Genomic DNA, 24,825 nt, shown 5'->3' with positions numbered 1-24,825 from the left:
TGTACAGAGGAGTATATGGTAAGAGAAGACAAGGTTGAGTGGCTAAAAAGACCTTGGCTAAAAACTGACTGATCCTAGTGTAGTTGTTTTGGCTGGGATGGTAGATAGGTAATTATCTCAGAGAATTAGGGGAAGTTAGTATGGGGATTTTTGTTTTTAAACAAGAAAGGGTTTTAAATGTACTTCTAGCCATACTGAGGCACTTTCATGATCAATCGTTTCTGTAGTTCCCAGGCTGAACAAGCCTTTAGCAATGAACGTGGCCTATGTTATTGATTCCTGGCAAAAGTTCCCCAATTTGTTACCAGTAGTAATACATGAAACCCTGGCAAAGCAGCCTTATATAAGGCAAGAGAGTTCATTTTCTCAGGATTTTTTCCTGTTGATGAGCTATTGGACCTCTTAGTTTTGTTTCTTAAATGCAAATGAGAACAGACTGTATTTGGCTTGTGCAAATGCAAGTAATAAAAATATACATCAAGAGACTCAATTTCTAATAAATCCTTCAGCACGTCACATAGTTCAGTAGCTTTTGTGAATTTTTAATATGATGGGATTTGCAATCTGTATCAGTAACTATAGCAGTGCTTTGCCTTTCACACTTATTTATTTGTAAAATAATGATGGAAACATCTATGTGTAATACAGTGGCATTTGTGTGTTTTTTAATTAAGAGCATAGTACAGAAGTAAGAAAAGGACTGAGAATTGTTTTATTATCCTGTAATTCTAGTTCAGCTCAAGTCTGAATAGAACATAATTAATTGTCACCTTAATTCTTCCAGTGCATAGTGGTTTTGTTGTTTATCTGGCCCAGGCATTGCAAGTAGTTGATGATTGTGCAAAATAAGACCATTTATACAAGGCTGAGGTTAATGCTGCAAGCCGTTGTATTGGTTGCAGTGAAGACTGCCATACTATCTTCTGTCTGTTGGGCCAGTTTCTAGTAAAAAATGAAGAACATCAGAGTTCACTTTTATTTCTTTAAAGAAAAAAAGAAAGGAAGAAAAGAAAAAGAAAAAAAAAAGTTAATCTCCTATTTTTTCTTAGTAGATCCATATTCTTTATCCATAATCTAAGTTGTTAAAGGTTTATTTCAAACAGAGTAAAAATAGTTCTCAAACACTGAGCCAGTCTGCAAATTTTAATAATTTAATTCTAGACGTTTATCCTGTCAGTAAAACCTCATGTTCTATTAACCTTGGAAGGTTTCCATTTATAGTAGAAGTTGGCACAAGGTCTTCAATAAAGCCTTTCCAGTGTTCTCATACTTTAAGCTGTAAATCAGGCTATTTATGTCCTAAATTCATAAATAGTTTCTGATAATATTCTGATAATAATAAACATATTAATGTTTATTTCTCTGTTGTGATATAATAAAAAGAAAAAATCAACTAATAAAAATAATTACGAAAAAAAATTCAACAAAGAGGCCCAGCAGAGTGACCAGAGCAGAGCAAAACAGGCTGCCAAAGTAGCACACGAGACTTGTCATGCTACATGTTAACTTTGACACTGCTCCATTTGATATCTTCCATTTCTGATGAAATACAACTTCATTACTCTGCCAAATGGCCTTTCTTTTCAAATAAACAAACTTGGATTTTGGCCTGTAGTTTAGCATTTGTAATTTCTGCTAATTAACTAACAAATACATAATTGCTAGAGATAAGGATACTGTGTAGTGCTTGACCTGCAGATCTTGATTACACACACTTCTTTTTCCTAGATTGTCACATTGTTGCTTGGGAAAGACATGGTTAAATATGATTTATTTGGTTGTTTATTTATCCTATTTAACTGCTCTTCAGGAAAGTGTGATTGGGGTAGGACCCTCATAAGGTATATATCTGCTCCACAGTTCTGGGTAGCCAATACCCAAGAATACCCAGCATTATGAATCATGATTTTGTATATGTGGCATGCACTCATATATATGTACACTCAGAAGTCCTGTGGATGACTGCTAGTACATGCTGTCTGGTGTGTCTCTATTCCTGCCAGCTGCTATGCTTGACATGGGAAACCAGAAGCATTAGTATGATTGCTTACAAGATTCAGCATTGGGAGATAGGACAGTAAAAGCTTATATGTAGGGCACTGCATGTCTTTCACATCCCATGTGATTTACAGGCTATTTCGGTCTATGTACATCAGTGTTTGCTGAACTGGGAGGTGAGACTTGCTTTGTTTGGAATGAAGCTTTCTTTATACAGTGGGTATAAGAAGCAGTGTCCTTGCATTTCTGCTCTTCCCCTGTGGTAATGATGAGCTACAGATTCTCTGAAAAAGTGGATTACTTGAACACGGATTTTGCTTTTCAGGATTAGGTATGCACTTAATTGTTGTGCATGTTTGTGCTTCCCCTTGCATTTCAGAAAATGGGTCATGTGCAGTAGAGGCATTTGTGACACTATGTGCATGTTATAAAGTCCCTAGATTAAAATAGATACTAAGAAGTTGCACCTCTAAGCAGTAATGATATTGCTAATTGACGAATTGTATTACACTTTTTAAGATTGATTGGATGCAAGGTTTTAACTACATGCAAGTGAAGGTTTATGCTTAAATTTTGAACTGTCTTGCAGAAATGAAAGCAGAATGTGATTTATTCAGAGTATAAACAATTGGTTATTTGTTGCATTATATTCCCCAGATTTTTGGTAAGGTTGAAATAATGAATGTGTTTCTTTTACCTTTTCACAATTTCAGATAAATTTCAACATGTTTTACATTTGGGGTTTGGTTTGAAATTGCTTGTGAATGCAGTTTTTGGAGGCAAATTTTTTGTTCTCCAGGGAAAGCTGTAGTACAGGCTGCTCACCTTTCCTACTCTGCCTTGGAAACTGCTGATACAGCCTCCCCTGTGGCCAGGGGAGTGTCAGGAGACAGGAGCGAAAGAGGCACTGGTTAGCCCACCAACCTGAATCCAGCATCTTCAGAAAAAACACAGAATGGCTGAGATGATCTGGAGGTGATCCTGTCCAACTCCTGCTCAAGCAGGGCCACCAGCAGCAGGTTGCCCAGGACCACGTCCAGGTGGCTTTTGAAGGTGTCAAGAGAGGGAGGTTCCATAACCTCTCTGGTTGTGCCAGCAAACTTGGCTAGTTTTTAAATTTCTTCCTTGCTAGAGAGAGGGAAACATCATGCCTGCCTTCTGGGGGCAAAGGTTGCTGGGAGCAAAGGTTGCTGTGAGCAGTGCTGATTGTGCAGGGACGATGTTGCTGTCTGGCATCATCCCATTGTTGCTCTGTGTCCGCTGTTAAATGTGCATCAGAAGCATTGGTGTTTCAGACAGTGCTGTAAAGACTGAACAGGTGTAAAGTGGTGATGCTTACTCTAATAACTCATCAAAAACACCTTTTTATAAGGCTTTTGTAATATATGTGTACAGTAGAAGGAAAGGGGGAAATAGAAGCCACAAGTATATTGGAAAAATGTTTGACGGTGTTCCTGGATGTACCCAGGTAGTGGTAGTAGTCATGTTAGATCTGATAGTGGGAAGCTGTAATGCTTCTGCTCTATTAATAAATACTAACAAAGATGATTGCCAACATGGAGCTTGTTTGCACAGGGATTCATTTCTGATTGTTAAATGTAAGTATATTTAGACAGAAAACGATTTTTGTTCCTGAAAGCCAAGGAGTTGGTGTAAATTGGAGGAATTAGTGATTCAGACCCCACAGAGCAAACATCAGCCTGGTTATTACAGATGGGACTTGATAGATGTAGTTATATTGAGGTTAGCACAGGAAGCTCTTCCTTTGTTTCACATTTTAATGACCAAACTCAATCTGTATGGTTGGCATATTATTGTTAGCAATTGAATTTAGGTAGTTTTATTTAAAAAACAAACAAACAAACAAACAAAAAAAAAACAAAAAAACAAACCAAAAAAAAAAACAGTTTGGCCAAGATTCCTTTCCTGAAATGTTGCAAATATTTCCAAGCTCTTTGTGTTCCTCTTGCTAAGACATCTCTGCTCCAGAAATCTCTATTCATAAATTTGTTCGTGCATGAATGTATACATTTGTGGATCTTCATTGTTCAAGACAGTAATGCATCCAGTAACTTCAAACACTTTTGAAGTATTAAGACTAAATAGAAAAAGTTATCTAAATTTTTCCATGGTTAAAATGTAAATTTATATGTTAAAAATGCTCTTAGCTTGAGAGCTAACTCTGACAAATTTAACTGTCTTTTAAATCTGATTTTTTTTCTAAAGTATTCATCTTTTGGCCATTTCTAAAGTGTTTCATTCCGCAGCTTGATATAATTAGAATAACAAGAGAAAATACTAATTTAGTAGTTTTACATTCTTTGAAATATCTACATCTTATGTTAATGGGGTCAGTATTTGAGTTACCAACTTGGTAACAGAGGATGTCTGAAACATATGCTCTATCACAATAATCACATCCAAATAGTTGAATTTGAAGGATAAGTAAAGGAACCTACTCTGGTATGTTTTCAAAACTGGGCAATGAAAGAATTCATTTTCTTTGCCTTTTGCAGTTTTGCAATGCAGTCTAGAAATTGTGACTCCAAAATTTAAGTTGTTATTGTGTAAGTGAATCCCCCCTGGAAATTGAAAGACATGATGTGCCAGATAAATACTGGTAACACCTTCTATCTAAAATATGAAAAACGTAGATAGGTAAGATTTGACTCCATGTGACAAAATGAGATCCCTAAACATTTTGGCAAGGACCTGCTGTCATGGGGGGAACCTGGCACTGTGCAGCACATTTCCAGCACTTCTGAGCACTGTTGTTTCAGGTAAAAATAGTAGCTCCACCAGCTGCCTTGTCCTTCTTGGACCAGGCATTTGGGAAGTCTTGTTTTTTTCGCCTATAAGTAGTGGTTCTTATGAATTTGTATAAAGAGTCTTCTTTTTTTTTTTTTTTTCCCTATTCTTTTTTCTGTATCTCACTGAGAAACCTTCTGTGGGAGTGCAGGAAGATTTTCTCTAAGTGTTTCCATTTTATTTTTCAAAAGCAGTTTTTACTGATGGGAGGATGCTTAGAGTTTATTGACAGTGCTATTGTAGCACATAGGGTAGAAACAGAGAGCAGGCAAAGCGCCTATTCATCCTAATAGCTTTTAAAAGCAATAATCCAACAGTTCCCTGAAGCTTTTATCCAATTCAGAATTCCCAGAGCACCTCATTTCAGCTCTGGGGCTACACAGATCATATCCACGGATGGTCCATTTCTTCTTTTGAAGCTAGCCACTTAAAAAAACTATCTGCTTTTGATGTTTTGTTTTAGTAAAATGACTGCTTGCTCAGGGCCCAGCTCTGTGGTTACGTGAGGACTCTCACTGAAGACCTGCTCTGGCCTCCCCTGCTGTCTGTGGCCTTTGTATGAAAGGTGAGGGGAAGAAAATGGTTTTGAAAGTTTTATGAGCTTGTTTCAGAGAGGAGAGGCGTTCTGCATTGCAGACAAACCAAATGCAGAGTAAACACTAAAACAGAAATGCTTTGGCTGTGAGGTGAATACCCGGACGGGCATGCAGGCCCTGCCTGGGCTCCCCTCGCTGCTCCTCTCCCCCCCAGCAGTCACTGAGGTGCTGAGTATGCCAGCCTTGGGGTGCACCCAGAGCTGCTGCTCCCGGCCCTCTGATAGCGTTGGAAACATGACAATCATGTTTTTTTTAAACCCTTAATACTTGTTCTAGGACCAAGTCTTTAATAATGCTACAAATACTCGTTGATGAGTTCAGCGCTGCCATGGTTGGCCTATCAGAAGTAACCAAGCCTACCAGCTTTAAAGCTGCCTAGCTCTCTCTGTGTCCCGTGCCATCTTTCCAATTTTCTTTCTTCTGTCACTTTTTTATAGTTGAGGTGAATTTCTTCCTACCTCTGATTTTGGAAAGTCTCAGTTAGAGAGACTTTCTAGGCACAACTACTTGTGCCTATATCATGTATTTACCACAATAAATGTGATGTAATAAATGAGGTATAGTTTCTCTGTATTTAATATGTTTTAACTCACAGGTAGCTGGAGTTTTCCTGAACCTGAATCTCAGCTCCAGTAACATATGACACTTGAGGAAGAAGAAGGGCATGCTGATCAAGTCTTGGAGTTCAAAATTAGGGCAGAATCTAAAATGCATCTCTTTGACTAGATGTCTGACATGTGGTCAAAACTGGAAATTACACAAGACAGTACAGATATTTTGGAACTAAATATTTCAGAAGAATAACTTGCATTTTCCCTGGTTCATGCAGACTTCTGTCCAAACAACAGATACTTTCTTAAACCTAATGGTCTGCCTTCAAGTTGCCTTTCATGTGCTTCTGGTATGTGTCTTCATGCTGCTAAAGTTCCTTTGATCTACTTTTGGCCAGTATCCAGACCATCTTTTAATTCCTTTTGTGAAATTTCCATATCAGCTTTAATTCCTGCCAGAAGGCAACTGTTCCATCTCTGTTCTACCAGGGCCCCAAAGCTTTAAATTCTCAACATGTCTCTTCCTGGAAATAATACTCCCTGCTCAGACTCCAGGAGAAGTCAGGAATATGTAGATCCCAGCAGTGCTGAGGAAAGAAATAAGCAGACAAAAATACAGGCATTCCTTCCTTGACTACAGTTGTTCTCTTTCCATTTGCCACTTGACTTGACTGTAGTGATGCTTGGCTTGTATCTATAGTACTTGTTAGGCTTCAAGCTACAGAAATCTTTCTTTAAAAGAAAAAAATAATCAGAACAGTAACTCATTTCGCACTCTGCATTTGCTATTCTTTCTGTTCTCTGTATTTACAACCATTGAATCATGTGAGAGTAAGACCCTGTGCCATTCTTCCATTCTTATTTGTCATTAAAGGACACAGCAATGACTCAAAATCATCTTGGCCTTGGAGGGGTTCATTAGTCTGCATGTGAACCACATGTGCAAAGGAGGCTCACTGAAATTTTAAGAGCCCCTACTCCTTCACTATTCTGCTGAAAAGGTATTTCTGACTTTGGAAGGTCTGGCAGGCTCCTTGGGTGAAGTCCCAGCTAGATAGGGTAGTTCCAATGTGCTTGTCTTTGCAGCAGTGTCAGGATTTTACCCTGCTATCATGAGGTAAAGGCTAGTGGTGGTTCCTTTTTAAAGTTTACCACTTTCAAAAGAAGACATAGAATTGGAAGTGACTGGAAGTAATGAAACTTGCTTGAAGAACTTTTATTTTTAATTAAATTGTAATTTTTTCTACTCTGATTTTTGTTTGTCTGTTTTAAACGGAAACACTGTATTCATTTTTGTTAGGAAACAGACCTGTGTTTCCTTCAAGCAACAACCATTTATTCATTAAAATCCTGACAGGTTGTTACAGCCTTTATGTACTTGTGACTTGGTATCCAATGACTCTATTTAGAACCTGCCATTGGCTCTGGTGACACTGGATCATGGTGCATAGCTGTATTGTATGTACATACTGTAAATCCCTAAAAATATGTCTGTATATACAAGCACAGTTTTGTCTTTTGAGAGTCCTGGTTTTGATCTCTACATCTATTTTTTTTCAAATCTCTTTGTACACTTACGAATTTTTGTCTTCAGTATTACATTATATGTGTAGTGGATATATAGTGTATAACACTTGATGCTGCAAGAGTATTTTTTTTTTTACAGATTTTTTCCAACTCAGTGTGAGAAGAGTTAAAGTAATTGATGGTGAAAAAGTTTAATATATATATATAAATTTAATGTACTATTAAAATTATCCTGTTCCATACTGTGACCTTAATACTGTCTTTGTAAGTTTCCTTAGAGCTTAGTGTACACAAATTTTAAATAATCTGGGTATGAGCCCGTTTCCTTTTCTTTGACTTTTTTTTTGTCTTCCTTGTGTATGATCTATCCCTTCTGCTTATTGTTTTCTGTTATATATTCTCATAGATTTTTCTTGAAGCAAAGCTACTGTCCAGATTTTCTCTTTGAGATAATGTTGCTTCAGGCTACTTTTTAACTTTTTGAAATGCAAAGTAATTGTAGTTCAGATTTTAATTGTATGTCTTTTTCTTCTTTTCAAGTATATACTGCCTGGACACATCATCAGTTTGTTATTTAAAGGGCTGATAAATGTGTCTAAGTTGTACTAATTTATGTGGCGATAAAATTCAAATTAATGCTACCAGAAGATCTCTTAATAGGTGAGGAGCACAAAAGGTATAATTAAATCTCTGAAAAAAATTACAGGATATTTCATGAATGTCAGTAACATAGTTTCAGCCCTTAAATAAATGTCTTTGTAACAGATGTTTTTCAGGGTTATCTGTATCAGAAGTTTAAGAAACATACATGTCTTATCAAAATAGTAGTTCTTCCCCTTGATCTGCTTACTTCTGGGTTTGTGCAGATTTGTAAGGTTCATATTGTCCCCCTTTGTTATGCTTTTACAGTTTCCAAAAAAAACCTGTTATGGTAGTAGCAAAATGACACTGTGAGTGTGTGCAGAACAATTGGGCAAATCCTCCACCTGGAGCATCCCTGTAGGTGATGATCCCTGGTAGGAGCATTCCAGAGAGCTTTTATTGGTTAAGGCAATAATCTCAAAAATGAACCTACTATCAAGGAATAGGTGATGGCTGAAAAACTATAACAGGTGCATTGCTGGGAAAAAAATAAAATTAAAAAATCACATGCCAAATGCAGAATTAGTCACTTCAATTAATCAATTTTACAAGCAGTGGTTACCTTTAGCATAACCTGGTTCAGTCAATTGTGGCAGTGCATCAGGTCTTGTGGTCAAATCCAGTAAGCTGAAGGGAAGAAAAAAGTCACCCATTCTAGCTCTGGGTCTTTGGAGCACATTTCTTGGTGCACACATCATGTCTTTGTGCATTTTGGGGGTTGCTAGTGACACAGAGTGGGGCATGGTCATCCAGCCCTTTGGAACAGTCATTTATTTGCTTAGCCGTCTTGCTATAGATTCTCACTGTGCTGTGGCTACTCAAAACATGTTAGTTTCCCTTTAAAATCTCAGACAAGCAAGGAGCAGAGGCTTAGCAAAGGAATTTTGTAAAAATTGCCTATTTTTCCACAGAACACCAGGAGTTTAGTGTCTTAAAAACATGAGTAGGGAGTGACCTGTGGCCAATCTTCTGCTGGTCACATTCGTCCTTGTGCTAGCCCAACTTGTGTCTTGCTGATGTGAGCCTGCCATTGCCTTATTCCACCTAGCATGCAGGATGACCCCAGAGCCTTTCCAGATGGGTTTCTGCACTGCACTTTCTCCAGCCCATCCTGACATTTGGAGCTCTTCTGACCCCAGTGTAGAATTTTTTACTTCTCCTTTGCTGAACCTCATCAGGTTTCTCAGGGTCCATCTAGATTCTTCACAGGTGCTGTTTTTTTTTTTTCAGCTTTAGAGCCATTTCTTGTTTTCCCTTGGTTTGTAACTGAGAGGTGAAGCAGTGAGTTTGTATTGCTAGTTATATCGCAACATATGTTCGTTTGCAGTGTCTTGCAGACTGCAGTGCACGGAGAATATACACGAAGTTTGGATGGCACCAAAGTGAATTTTCTGTATGTTTTTTCATGAATCACTATAAGGTTTTGGCTACCTCCAGCTGACAACATTATTTGAAATATACCAGAGAGCCATAGACACATTTGCTTCATGGCAGACTCGTTGATTTTTTTCTTAGTCAGAAAGATGACATTTTAATTTAGTAACTCAAATAGCAACAAGGAGGAATTGCATTTGGTGTGCAGTGCACTTCAGGTAAATCAATATTCTTTTTAGATTGTATATATATATATAAAAAAAAAAAAACAACACTTCATACGTTCTTAACAAGGTCATAGCATATGTGATATTGAAACCGTCATTACTTCTTTTTCTGCAGAGATTGTCCATTAAAGCTCAGGTACCAGCAACTCAGTTTTGGATGCTGGAACATAAGCATGGGCTCCCAACCAGTGATGACAACTAATCTGATTGAGCTGTAGGCACAAACTGTCAGGCTCATTTTCCTTCAGCTGCCTTGTTGGCTTGTGAGACTTAAGTGGGACTATAATTTGCAGCAGTCCTGTCCTTTCACATTGTGCAGGAAATGAAAGAGGAAATGTTCAAGCACCTTCTAAGTGTTGTCACTGGGTAAGGAGTGGAGGTGAGGAATCCACTCATCCAGCTATAGATACATAAATTTGTTCATCTAAAGATCTGCACAAAGGGCCTCTCATCATTTCTTTTTTTCCAGTAATGAAGATTGAAAGGTAGGTTTTCTTCAGTTCTCAAATGAAATAAAAAAAAAAAGAGAGAGAGGAAAAAAAAAAAGAGAAAAACTGTGATTTCCGTAGGTCCCACAGGAAAATCTCTGGTAGATCTGAGCACCAGGTCCAGGGGCTATATTACAGTCCTTATACACACAATAGATTCTACCTAATATTCCAGCCAGAAGTAGAGGGAAAATTCCAGTGTGGGTAGGGTAGCAGGATGTGAGTTCATCCTAAAAATAACATGTGCTTTCTGTCATGAAAGAGCTTTCAGTTTTAATTGGACTAATCTCTGGAACATACATCAGTCTTCAGTGGGGAAATTGCTTTCTTTTTCATTCCATGAACTACTTCCCCAGACACTTAAAATTGTCATATGTTTAAGAATTATCCCATATGATTAAAGTGCCTCTTGAAGTGCTTGAGATACATAGGTCAACATAGACTGCAGGGCAGGTTTAAGAACAATAGTCAAGTTGTGGGGAGGAAATCCAGAGGATGTAAACAAAGGAACAGCTCTTTGAAGCATTTAACATACAAGGTGCTTGTTCTTGATTGCTTAAGGATCATTTTTGAAGCAAATGTAGGTTACCTTCAAATTATGAAATAATATTGCATTTGAGGTAGGATAAAGGCAGTAAAGGCTTTGGGGAAGGATGGATTATTAGAAACTATCCCCAAATATTTCGGAGTGTTTGAGTTCTTTTCTATGTCTGGAGAGAAAATAATTGGTGATATCCATGCATTGTTACTAGAATATGTAGGTTATCCATTTATCACGATCTTTTTTTGGGCAGCTTTTTGGTATTTTGAGAGAGGTTTAGGTCGTGTGTGAAACCTAAGGTCATCAGTGTTCCCCAGTGATGTTAGCTCTTTCTTTTGGATTTCCTTATTATTTTTCGCATGAAGAAAAGGGACAGATTTACAAAAATTCCTGTTAGAAGAATTGCTACTAGGAGGAAAATTAACTCTATCCTAACTGACACCAGGACACTGTCTCATTTGTCTCAGGAGCAAAACTATAATTTTTCCTCAAAGTATTTTTTTTCCCATTTCTGATATTTTAACTAGTACAGGCAGAGCTGTGCTTGCTTAACTCTTTACCATTGTGGGCAATTCTTTTGTGATCATAGTAATCTTATCTAGTTACATTTTATCACCTGTGTTAGAACTTCTGAAATACTGAAAATATAGTTCAGTTATATGTATTTTGGTATAGCTAAGTTTTAATGACAGCCTTGGCTGACACTGCCCATGAAGTAGCAACCTGGAAGGTGAACAGAACACCCACCTGTAGTGCTCAGGACACTATTAATCATTGTCTTGTGGTTTTGAGCCAACTTACTATGTCTAACCTTAACAGTTAAACATTGGATATATTAAATATGACACTATATATGTGAACAATTGTTATTATTTTTCTTGGAGATACCCCATCCTGACCAGATTCTGCTATAATCATAGTCCATGGGTTGTCATAGTCCATTGCAGTACATAGTCAGAGTTGAGCTGTTTTGTTGCTTGTTCTGTTGGAAATTTGGAGCTTCAGGAAGAAAAAACAGTGTAGAGTTTTAGCAAATAAAGACATGAAAATGAGGAAAATGTTCTGTTTGGTCTCTTTGCTCAGGAAGTGAGCAATATATATAAATTTGTTTTGTGCAAATAAGAAACAAAAAATCCTATTTATCTCTATGCTCACCCTTTAGCATACACCTAGCAGAAAGATTGAGTTTAAGTAATTGACTCAATAAACATTGATACATTTTTTTTTTTTTTCTAGCAAAGCTTCTCTGCCATATTTTTATCATCATTTTCTTGGCTTGCTTCCCATGCTTTTCAACAGCTCTGAAGCATATATAAAGTGCACATTTATGGGCTTTGTCTTGTCTCTCAATTCACTTGCAAGATCAACATTGCTGTTGACCGAAGTTAAGCAAATGCAATGAAGGCTGGTGTGTTTCTAATTAATTATGGGAAATTGTGCCCGTCTGTGAGCATCAGTATGTATTGCACACTCCTACCAGGAAAAAAAAGGTTGGTCTTAAGCTTCCATGCCTCTGTGTGTAAGCTTGACAGCATTTTCTCCAACAAAATCATTTTGGTACTGCTGAAAGATACGCAGAGATCACTTTTGGAAGCAAACATACTTGTTTTAGTAAGGCTTCAGAGAATTGTTTTTGAAATTGTAAAACATTGCATTCATCACCACACTCAAAAGAATGATTTATTCATATACTTTGGACAGGGTTGTTTTGTCTCTTCTTCTCTCTAACGGATTGCGTTTTGTTAGATAGAAATCATTTGTATGTGTCACACTGAAAACTGGTGCCTGAAAACTTGTCTAAGCTGAAAAAAACGAGGATAGTGGAAGGTTTTACTTTTTTTTTTTTTTTTTTTTTTTCTTTAATAGTTGCCTTATTTAGGGCTTATTTTTGTGGTAACCATATTTAGATTAATATGGAATTAAATAAAATGCATATATGGAATGAATGGGACGTGAAAAGGAAAAGAACTGCTTCTCTCTTCTGGTCTCTGTAAAGGAAACATGAAGAGCAGACTAAGAAACTTGCCATTTGGAAAGGGAGGGAGAGGGGACAGAGTTACCAATGGCACATACTTGTTCACGTTTGGGTTGAGAGATTAATCTAAACATGATTTCCTTATTTATTTTATTTTATTTAGGCTGTGTATCTAGTAAAGTTGATTCTTAATGGTCACATCCCAGCTTGCTGTCTAGGTAACTGGCAAGAGCAACATCAACTCATGAACCAAAGAATCCAGCTTGCAGTCCAAGCAGACAAATGGAGCTCCACAGAAGACATGAAAGTAACCCAAATACTTCAGTAGGAAATGGGGGTTCTTCACTATACCCCCAAAATGTATCAGTTTCTCTTTTTCTTCAATTGTAATGTGGAACGTGCTGGCTGACAGCACTGGAAATTAAGTCCTCTATTTCTCCACAGGAGAGGTATAGCAAGGGCAGCAGCAATGCAAGCTTCCCCACATTGTCCTGCCAATGTTCCTCAACCCAGTTCTGAAGAGGTCACTTCTGGAGGTGAGTGGGTGGATGAGTCTCTGTCCACGCAGTTATTGCTGCCAGGCAGTGGTTCTTGCAGGACAGGCTGTTGGACGGAGACTGCCCCCGTGTCTTGAATGATCCACCAGTCTTTAACAGATAATCACTTCATGTATGGTAAAACAACGTGGGCTGGATTCATTGAGGTTGCATTATTCTGCTTGACTGCTGTCACATTTTGGTATTTCTTTGTGGTTGGATGGCACCCTTATATTTTTTTCTTTTTCTTTTTGCACTGTTTTGTTTTTAGAGGTTTTGTCAATGCTTTATGTACACGTCTATGAAATAGCATGCGAATAACTGAATGCAGTCTGGTTGTAAATGTGATGCAGAAGAGCGGTTACTGATGGCAGCCGTGTATGCGAGGGGGGCTCTAGAGCACTAGACCAGGAGGCATGCTTTGAAATGCACCAAAAATTGATAAGAAAGTGAATGTTGGTTTCCAGTATCTAAATTAACTATTAGGTTTCTGTTGTAAAGCCATATCTTAACATTTTCTCTTTTCATAATTACTGTGTAATTTAGATATTAGCACCCATTAAGCCGGTAAACTAATGTTCTTTTTTAGATTATTTTTCAACTAATGAAATCTGTCTATCGAGTTAGGCGTGCAACATCCTACATGTATGCTATATGAAAGTATTGGGTATATGTTGCGGTTGCAGTATTGTTGTCATCTAAAACAGAAGATATGTGATAGATAATGCGAGAAGTAATATGACTGATAGGAGTTTTCAGAATAAAAATAATGTGAGCTTATATACGTGACAAATGAATTTTCATGTACGTTCCTGGATTTATTTAAGTGCTACATACTTCAAACACTGTGAGTATTATTCTGTTTTCAGTCAAATTTAAATCTCTTAAATATACAAATGTAATACAGAAAATGGGAACAAAAGCTTAGCAAGGCTGTTAGGCTATGGCGAATCACTTCTGCAGCTTCAGATGCTTTGTGAAGGATTTGTAACAACTTCATTATCTTTTATAGTTGAAGCCTGCAGGTCTGTTTAACTCTGCTTGTACAGTTGTTTGTAAACAGGTAGGATAACAGTAGAGCATACTACAATTCAAATTTAGCATTAATACTGTTTCCACAAGATAGAAGTTAAGAAGTTAATTCATAAGAAGTTAATTTTCCTGCCTAGGTAGGTTTCAGAGTATTGTTCATTCCATGTACAGCTAAAGCAATTTCTGACTTTTTTTTTTTTTTGGTCATGGTACAAGTGATACAGGATTTGGTTCATAATCAGATACAGGATTTGGTTCATAATCAAAATCAGCAGTGGCATCCTGTTGCAAAGTAATTTATGACTGATCCATAAATTCAGTTTAAGTGAAAGAAGAGTTTCAGGATCCTTGTCATGACAATCAGTGGCATTAGGTAGTATAATATTAGGCATATTTGCTAATAAGTCAGCTTATTTAGTGTTTTTATGGTGATAATAAATCACTGTGGAATTTATTATTCAGCTCTTTCAAATGCAGTGCAGATTGCAGTCTTCTCACTGTCACTGCCAAAGCCCTAGTGAGGCAGGCTGGCCTCCCACTCTCTTCTGTACACCAAGTCCAGAATTCAGCTCAAACCTACCGCTAGGCCACACAGACCTTTGAAGATAACTATACAACTTATCACCATTAAATCTTTTTTATAGTAGACTGTATTTTAAATTCAAGTACAAAAATACAGTTAAATCATCATTGATACAAACACAGAGGTGTGGAAAAGGAGAGAATTTTCTCACATTGCATTTTATTTATACTGCATTTGTCTTTCTTCATGTGTTACCTTCAAATTCTAATTAATAAAGAGCCTGATATTTGTATGCATTTACTGTGAATAATGGTTATGTAAAGGAGTGTGCTTGTAAAACACAGTATTACCCAGAGCATAAATAAATAAGATAATCCTTATAACCTTGATCCTGGAGTCCCCAACTGTATAAGCAATTCTGTTGACTCCAGTAGGACTGGTCACATGAGAAAAGGCATCAGCATTATGTTCATAGCTACAGGGTACTACTTCAAGAGCTTCAATTTTATCATCCTTTCTTTAACTCCAGTTATATCCTAATGATTTTACAGCCTTACTGATTATGTCCAAGGACTGGGAGCACAGTGAAATAAACCAGTCCTTGGAGAATGTATATCAATGTCTTGACTGAACCACTGAACCACAGTGAGTTGTCTCAAGGGCTTCAGGTTCAATTCACAAACTAGCTTTTCTTCCAGACCACTAGAAAACAAAAGAATTGGAGGGACATGCCTAGAATTTTGTGTCAAGTGTCAAAGGCAGAGGTTGCAAAGAAGGGATAAGTAACTGTTCAGGTTCACATTGAATAATGTGTGAACTGTGAGTGACCACAGGTGGGAAAACTCCTTGCTAAAACTTTGTTTTCTGTCTATGAAGATAATAGAGATCTGTATTTATATGCCAGTGATCTGGAATGGGCTTTGCACGTGACTGATCTGCTGGAGGTGGCTGTAGAAAAGCATTTCCGTCACAGGTTTGAAGCTGGTGTGGAGACATCAGGCACTGTGTGGTCTTCTGGAAGTAGCTATGTAATGTTAGATTGTTCAAAAGCAAGTGTTTATTTGGTGTACTTAGCAATGTTTCACGTGTCAGCATTGGACTTCTAAACATAAATGATTGAGACACAGCAGAAGGAAATTCCTTATAATCTCAATGTTAAGGCACTGGAGTCCGTAAGCGAAAGGAAGACCAAAGAACCAAAGCTATCCGATCTCAAAGCTCATTACTCAGGTTTCAGGCTCTGCAGCTGGTTTCATTGATATACCATGTAGTTATCATGGGCTCTAAGCATGACATCATTTAGTATTACTGTAGTTACAGGAATTAAGTTGTCACTTGTCTTCCCAGGTTTCAGGGAGGGCTAAGTTTGCACCCTCCATTCATCTCTAGGTTGGCAGTTTAAGTCCAGCCAACTTTGTTGGTGACTCAGTTTGTTAGTTAGCACCCATATAGGAGTGCATGTGAAGAATGTTGATTTATATATTTATTTAGTTCATAGTAGTCTGCAGTGTTACTATGGCATTTGTAAGGGTTCAAGTGTTTGCTTGCATGCAACTCATTGTAGGATCAACCAACGCTGCGAGTTCTCAAGGGCAGGAAATGCATTCCTGTGTTTGTACACCCCAATCCTGCCTGAGACTTTTGAATACTCTGTAATGCAGATAATACGGACATATGTATTTGTAACATCTCTGTGCAAGGGGAGCAAACAAGGTAACAATCCACCAAAACCCAAAATAACTATTTAACCCATTTAATTCTTTTCTCTTGAGCGCCTGGGAAATTAAGACCCATGGAAATTGCTTTTGAGAGTGTCACTGTTATCTTGTAGCAGAGTAGTTGAACTCAGACACTGAAGCAGGGACAAAATACTGCAAACACAGTATGATGTATGCAAGTAAAAATAAAAAGGTGATACAGAGAATATGTATCTTCTTCCAGTGTCATCTTGCTGTAAACATAGAGATACCTGTTTCATCCTCTGCACTCCATAAAAACCTAGCTTACAAATCAGAATTGAATTTGATCTGCACTTTAATGGATCCTGTGCCAAGATGCTATGGACCTTTGTGGACGTTCTTTTGCTTGGTCAGATGCTTTAGGCTCTCCTAGTGAGATGTGGTCAATTAGGAACTGTGATCTTTTTTGTGATACATATGAGTGTGCTTCAACAAAAAGAAAGCTTCAAACTTTTTTTTTTTTAAAGGACAGATTAATAAGTACTTTAAAAAAATTGAAGGATTGATTAAAATTTATCTGTAATGAAAAAAGAAATCCGAGGAAATCCTGAAGAAAGATGACCAAATTTGAGATGTGAGCTGGAATTTTAGGGCAAAGATGGCTGGAATTTATGGAGTTCACAGTAGCATTGTCTACCAGTGCCAATCTGTGGATATTTATGTGCAGTGCTGAATGACACAGTGACATCTGTATTGCTCTGTGGTTTGCCAAAGGTGGGGGGGGGGGGGTGGGGGAGAAGGCTTATTTTCCTAATTAAGTAGGAGAGAATGATACGCTGTTTTCTGAAAATTTGTGACCAGGGCTGGGGGGACAAGGTACTGTTTGTTTCCTAGGATAGGAGCAGTTGAGTGAAATTCTGAACAAATGCATTAATTCTGGATACAAGTTGCTGTTTGGAAAACTCCACCATGTTTCTGTCAGCAGCATCTACACCAGCCTTGTAACTCATGGAGTCTCAGTGCTAGCTCAGTAAGGAGTTACAGGCTTCCAGGAGTTACCTTTCATTAAAGGAACGTCTTAAAAATAATTTGAACATCTGTTTGGGAGCATTTGATTCAAGATTGTGTGCTGCTGCAGTCCTGCCCAGTGGCTGCAGAAGGTTGAGAGAATATGTTGTGGCCTGTGTACTTCTCCTGTCATAGTTACACAGCTGGAGGTGTAGTGGATGTGGCAACTGCACTGTGAACTTGGTGACTCTACACAAGGTAGAAGAAGCTGGAAGACAAATCGAGTTATGCCTTGCCTGCAAATAATAACATTTTTCAATCCACAGTGCTGCTGGTTGCACGCTGGTGGGGATCATTATTTTCTAGTGTTTCCCTCATGATGGTATTTTTCTTCCTTAGTCTTTATACTGTCTTGCTTGTGCTGTTAGCTGAGTTATATATGGCCTGTGTGTTTCTGGTCTGCTTGTAGATGAGGCTGTGTGTAGAGACCTGTTCCGCTCATTGACATCTTTTCACAAGAACAGGAAATTAATGAATAAAATGTTATTGCTTTAATATTAGATACAGAGGAAGTCTTCCCTGTTTATAGGATTGGTTTTGTTGTATCAGTGAACTGAGTTTATTCATGTTAATTTTGAAGCTATGTGCAAATGTTGAAGCTTGCTGTTTCTGGTAGCTAGATGGAGAACTGCTTGGTAATGGGAGCGAAGGAATGGTTATCATCACCAAAAAACAGTAAAACAAAAGAAAAAACAACAAGAAAACCCTCTCCCATGCTGGAAAAATTTGTAAACTGTGCCAGCTATCTGATAAATTTCTCCCCTGACTGAGGCTTCACAGTTTAGATTAGTTGTGGTATTAGTTGTCAGTTTAGATTAGCTGTCTTTTGTTGCAGGCGATGCAGCAAAGCAAGATCTCCAGTTCTCCACAATGCTGTATTTCATCTGGGCAGTAAATTAGGTCTTTTTTTTTTTTTTTTTTTTCCCTCTTTTCTTTCTTTCCATGAACCAAATAAACTTAAAATCTGAACTGAGCATTTGGAAACAGGGAAAAACAAACAAACACCACTGTTGTTGCTCATTTTCACAGGGTCCAGCGCTGTGCTTGAAGGCACAGAGAGCTGTGTTATGAAAGCAAACATCTCACTGGAGTCAGTGTTAGTAATGTCAGCTGAGCGAAGACTTCTGGGCTATGTCCAAGACTGAGTGTGATCTAAATGTTAGGTGTCACTTAAAAACGTGTAATGGAGAGTGGGATGGAGGCAGAGAGGAGTGGTGGGATGGGGAAGGAAGATGAGGTTGTAGCAGTAAAATGGGAGGGTGTATTCACTTAGGATCATCGCCTTACTCCTCAAACAGGTCCCATAAAGGCAGCAAAAGTCACACCAGGAGCATACACAAACATGCTGGTAGGAATAGCAAAGAAGGAAGGAGCCCTATGAGTATTCTTAAGAAAGCACAACATGCAGACAAGCCTGATGGTACGTACTGTGTCTGGGCTGACCCAGAAAAAACAGCTGTTGCTCTTCTCTACAAGCTGATGCCTTCAAGGGGGCATGTTACACAAGAACAAAATTGTCAGGATGGGAATGGGTAAATGTAACAGGGCAGGCCAAGCCAATGAAGCTCTAATTTTGCCATATTTTATAAATGTATATAGATAAAATATATTGCAAGTAGATATACGTGTATTTTTGCTTTTCTCTGATTGGAATAAGGTTTTGCATTTCATTTTAAGTGTTTTCTCCTTGATCTGTCTCTTTCAAATAGAGCATGCTTTTCAGGGCAGCAGCATGTTCTGTTACAGAAACAGGCTGCTCGGCCATGCATCCCTTATTCTGAATGCTTTAGGATAGTTAGAGAGTTTCTGCAGAAATAAGTAAATAGATCTTTAGCAGCAATTTTGAAGATAAGAGCTTAGTGTGCACACCTCTCCTGTGTATATTTGACTTCTTTTTTTTTTCTTTTTTTTTTTTTCTTTTCCAATAAGACTTTCTAAGATAAAGCTTTTCATTATAGGTAACCTGTAGTACATGGTAACATTGACCTGTGGCACTCACCATACTAGTCAGCATACAAAAGATAAATTCATTTATCTGTTCAGTTTTCTCCTTCTCCTCTTTTTATGAGGACTCTCTTGCTCTCTTCTGGTGAAGTGTTCCTGTCTTGAAGACTCCACAGCAGGTCAGAATAGTAAAGTCTTAAATCTTGCTTGTGGTAGATTCTACTATTTTTCAGAGTTGGAAAGGGCTTGGTAGTACCTCAGTGCGATTTTTTTCCTACTGCTCTTGCTGGCAGATGGTCCTGTAGGGACTTTTGCCAGCAAGTGCAAGTCAGAATAGCCTCTAGGTGCGGCTGCCCCAGTGGAGATACCGGGCGGCCTTTCCTTGGTGCTGAGCTCAGCAGAAGCAGCCCACTAGCCAGCCTATTATTTTCAGAGGTATCTCTTATTTTTCTTTCAGTAATCACAGTAGCTGCAAAGGAGGGAATTTAGCTCCCCATGGGAGTTGTGGAATGTAGCAAACTATGAACGTAAATGATCGTTACAAAATAAATGCCTGGAACAGGGAGATTTCAGTCTTAACACCACTCTGAAACTGCAGAGGTACCTTTTAAAAAATAAGATTTAACATAATATTTCTGTTCAAAACAAGTATTTCTTCTGAAATATAAACTTTAATTAATTAAGAGTTTTGTGGCTTGGAATAATGTTCGTGATGCCTGTGAATGCTGCTCTGCTATTACTGCTCTGATAGTTCTGTTTGTAACCACCAACAACTTTTAAATAATTAAAGAATTGTGTAAAATATTGGAATTTTATTTTGTTGATGAGAATTCCACTTCTTATGTCAGATTCTGTTTGAACTGATTTTTTTCATTCTTCTGTAGTTTGCTCCAAATCCTCCCCTGAACACTTGCCTGTCTGACCTCCAGTACTGTGGATTAAAAAAAATCGCAGAACTCCAGATGGTCCACTTCATGTAATGAGGGCACCTTTATTTGACAGGGATTTAAGTATGAAACCACTCATGTGAGTTAAAAATCCAACAAAGAAAATAAACCATCTTAATCAGCAGTCCTTAAAAATTATGTATGCAGCTTCAGACATCTGTGAGTTGTAGCACAACACTGGATTTCAAAGACCTTTAAAGACTTCCCAATTTTTTTTCACAGGCTATCAGAGAGATGTCAGAGCTATCTAAGGCTGATTAAATATCACAGAAGCCTGTGTTATGTTGGTAAATATCCCATATTTTCTGATCTCTTTTCTAATTACTATAGTAGCATGGCATTTTTTTTGCAGCTATGCAGAAGTGGGTTTTGGTTTCATCAGTGAGTGGGTATAGATGATGTGGATAGCATCGTCACTTTTGTGCCCCTTGAGGCCTAAAGCAGGTTTTTTTTTTTTTGTAATCTTTTGCTGGATATCTTCCAAACTGCAGTAATCTGAATTCCAGGACATCCTCCGTGCATCCTCTGGCTCTGAGAAATGCTTGATAGCAAGAGAATATTTGACAAAACTCCTGGTGAAAATACTCCCCTTTCTTCCACGTTAGGTAGTTGTGGTGGTAACTGCAAGGAGTCAGAACTGGTGGGTGCTAAACTTTTTTTTTTAATGTGAAAAAGGATTTATACTTAGAAGACACCAACCATGATGGTACAACAGGAAAACCCCTGGCTCTCTGAACAAAACCGTCCATTGACTTGAATTGTGCAGATATTTGACTGAATACGTTGTTCAGCTCTGCCATAAATCACAATCAGATGTACATCTTGTTGTTTATTGTGCGGCAGCCCTAAGAGTCACTCGGCGCAGCTGGTTCTGTAAACACACCAGAAGGAGGTGGTTTGTGCCTGGAGGAATGTTTCTGTTAAGCAGGAGACAAGAGGCGATGCGTGGAAATATTATTAAAAAGAGGGGGAACGTGAGGTCACGGTGACCGTGCTGGTCAGCACAAGCAGCAGCTGTCACAAGAACCTCGCCGCCGAGGGTCTTTACGTGATGCTAATCCGTTTGTCGCAGCGCCCTGGGGACTACGGTTTGCGTTAGCTAAGCTCAGAGCTGAAGTTAGATCAAGCAGATCTTCCAGTCTATGAAAACATTCTTCATGTTGAAAATATTTTCACGTTGCCCTTAATCACCATTTTCTGGCAAATGCTGGTGAAACATAATCCTAACACTGTAATACCTGACTGAGCAATTGTCTCCCTATTCACACAACCGTGTGACAGTCTTCCTAGAGACCCTGGGGCTCCAATGATGACTCCAATAACTTAAGATAAGCTAGAGAACTTTTCTAGCTAACAGCAAACTACAGAAAATGTATATTTTTTTCTAATCTCTTGCATGCTCGTTCCCCCTTCAGCCATGCAGCAAAATACATAGAAAGATGCATGAGATTTCCTCAAAAATCCTCAACATAAATATGCAAAAAGAGGCAATCATCTTGTTAGGACAAACTTGGAGGACTTCAGGTGAATGAGAGACTCCCAGACAATTTCATCTTAGTTTAAGGTGTTGAGATAAAGAAGTGGTAGTGCAGGGGTCAGGAGGGAACAAAGTGCTTTCTGAAGTGACTGACAGCAAAGAGATGAAGATCCATGCTTGTCCACGGACTCCAGGCAGATTCATTCTCATTCTCTCTCTCTGATGAGTTCCCCAACCATAATTGGTCCGTAATCTATCTTCAGAAATGTTTATGACTCTCACAGTTATTCCTGGCTAAACTGGATTTGAGTTGTGTGCAGATTGTCTCAGCAACAGATTTCAGATGTCATTAAATAATGAACAGTCATGTATAAGAAAGGCAAGAATACTCATTCCTTCTGTAATCTTGGCCAAATTAATCTTTTACTCCCTGCATGTTTTTCAAAACAGTTTTGTATGTTTGCTATTAGTGAACTATTAGGATACAGATAATGTACGAGTACTTCTTTGGAACTGAGCAAAATTATATTGGGAATATGGCCGGCGTTGGTTTACTTTTAATCCATTTTTCAACTATTATTAAATGTAAAAATAAAAAATAAGGGAATTACAAGCAGTGCCATAAATCAAAGTGTGTCCTGAACTGCAGAGCAAGTCATTTTTATGAGAGCAAGCCCCTGTATTTATAATAAATCAAATTCTTTATCTTTTGAGCTTCCTGATTAAAGTAATTAGTCATTTATGCTGATACAAAGCCATCAGTGAATGCATTGCTTTATTTCACAAGTATTGAATCTTAAATTATTTTGTAAGGGTCATTGGTTATAATCAGCTACACATTGTAATGCGAATTTGTTGTTTTGTGGGTGGGGAAGTAGTTTCTTCTAAGCTAGGTTAATACCTGAGTAGCTCTCCTTGGGACAAACTGCCTGTAAATGGTTTGTGTCATTACCAAAGAGGTTGTTTACAGCTTGAATGTGGGGAAAAAAGTTAATTTTAAGATTGTACTATGAAAGCTAATGTAAAATGCCATGTGATATATGCCATGATAGGTGGACTTGGGTAGGGCGTTGGTATTAAGTGATGCTTAGCACTGAAAGTTTGTGAGTGCTGGTCAGGACGATGTATGTGATTGTCTCCCAGTAAGCTGCTGTGCTGCTTTCCTCTCTTTTGAGACCCCCTTTTAATACCTACCCATGCCCAGGAGCAGCTGTGGAGAGGTCTGGATAGTGCCATTCCCGGCCCTTGGAAGCTGAGGAACTGCATCTGCTTCGTACCTGTAAAGCACTGCTGCTGCCCGAGGGATTTAGTTTAGGAAGCAAGTTGTTTTCTCCCCATTGGCATAAAACAGAGGCTGTCACCGAGCTAAAATTCCTGCTCTTGGGCTATGGGAAAGCAGATGTGAAATCTGACTTCCTCCTGGTCTGCTTCAGCTGTCAGTTAAGTTAGTCTGTTGTGGGGTAGGCTGGAGCAGGCCTGACTTTTCAGTAGGAAAGCATTCCTGAAGCCAGGCTTTGATAGTCGCTCCCCTATTTCCAGAAATTGCGTCAGACTGATACGTACTTTGCATCATTTCCACAAAACTGACCCTTAATCTGGAATAAATCCTACAATACAGACAAAAGGTTGTGATTCTGTGGTCAAGAGCAGTTCAAAAGTCTCCTGAGTTGTTTTTTGGACGTTAGCTGGGGAAGCCTATGCTAACAGGTAGACTGAGTAGGATGTGCCAAGAAATTTCACCGTAAGGCTAGCATTTCCTCTGATGGCATTCTAGTTCTCTCAGTACTGGTCTCCCATTTTTTTTTTTTCCTATTTTTTTTGGCTAAAGTTTTCATTATATTTAATGAAAATATAATGAAATATATATATATTTATATATATAAATTAAATTTTCTATGCAAAACTCCAAGGATAATTCTGAATGTCAGATCCCTTAATTTCTTATTAGATTACATGCTTTCCTTAGAGTTAAAATAAGGGAAACCTTCCCATCAGTTACTTCGGCCACCTGCTGTGCAAGCTAATAATGCCATGCTAATCTAAAAGGGAGTGTCAGTCACAGGCACATTTGAATTCCAGTGTAGCAGGAAGGAGACAATTAAAAGAGGGAAATTAGCTGAACTAGTGCTTTTTTTTTTGTACTAATAAATTTTAAAAGCAACTGCCTGAGTAAAGTCTACAGCCAAACAAATGCATAAAGAGTGGAAAGTGTGTTTTTGAAGATGTACAGGTCTGTTTACAGAAAGTGAGTTATGTTCTTGTAAACTGTAATTGTAAAATATTAATAATGAAAGGTTACTATAGGTGCTTTTTTTTTTTTTTTAGATAATACTTCTGTGAGTAATGCTATTGAAATCAAAATTGTTTTAGTAGAGCTTGTGGAGAAACAAGTAATAACATCTAGTGTGTGAATTTGAGAGGTTCAGATTAGAAAGGAGAAGGGTGGTTGTGACTGGGAGCAGGCAGATGTGAGATCTGGGGATTTTTTTTCTTTTGTTAGTAGTGAAGCACTGAGCAATTTCACAACGAAGCTTAAATGTGCATTAGGGAAAGCCTTTACATATGCTAGGACAAAGAAAATAGGTATTTTTCAGAGATTCTGTGTTTCTAAGTACTGCTGCATTGTCCATATATATATATATATATATATATAAAAGAGAGAGAGAAAGAGAAAAGCATCAGGCTACAAGAAGTCCTCTAAAGAGATGAACATTGTCATTTGAAAAGAAAATAGGTACTCATGACTGTTCACCACCTGGGTATTAATGCAGCCAATTACTGTGTCTTGCCTTTCAAACATTATTATGTTACAGCAAGAAAAGAGCCAATATTGTATTTTATATGACCTTTCTAATGCTGTATATACACATATAGATTTGTGTTATTTGTCTC

At 38.1% G+C, this 24,825-nt stretch overlaps 1 protein-coding gene across 6 annotated transcripts in view; it reads left to right on the top strand.

Moving 5' to 3' along the window:
* Window positions 1–24,825, top strand: part of PPP2R2C (protein phosphatase 2 regulatory subunit Bgamma) — a 184,717-nt gene that overhangs the window by 59,885 nt on the left and 100,007 nt on the right. The window contains exon 2 of one of the 6 annotated variants that reach the window (XM_027457422.3): window positions 13,172–13,263. The exons of the other annotated variants lie outside the window; for them this stretch is intronic. Within the exon in view, the coding sequence (XP_027313223.1) occupies window positions 13,197–13,263 (67 nt within the window). The 5' untranslated portion in view covers window positions 13,172–13,196. The remainder of the gene's footprint in view (window positions 1–13,171; window positions 13,264–24,825) is intronic. 6 annotated transcript variants of the gene reach the window in all.

This window comes from Anas platyrhynchos, chromosome 4 (assembly GCF_047663525.1).
Source record: "Anas platyrhynchos isolate ZD024472 breed Pekin duck chromosome 4, IASCAAS_PekinDuck_T2T, whole genome shotgun sequence".
NCBI classification, from domain to species: Eukaryota; Metazoa; Chordata; class Aves; order Anseriformes; family Anatidae; genus Anas; species Anas platyrhynchos.
The sequence above is the reverse complement of the archived record's forward strand: the minus strand, read 5'-3'. Positions and strand labels throughout refer to the sequence as shown.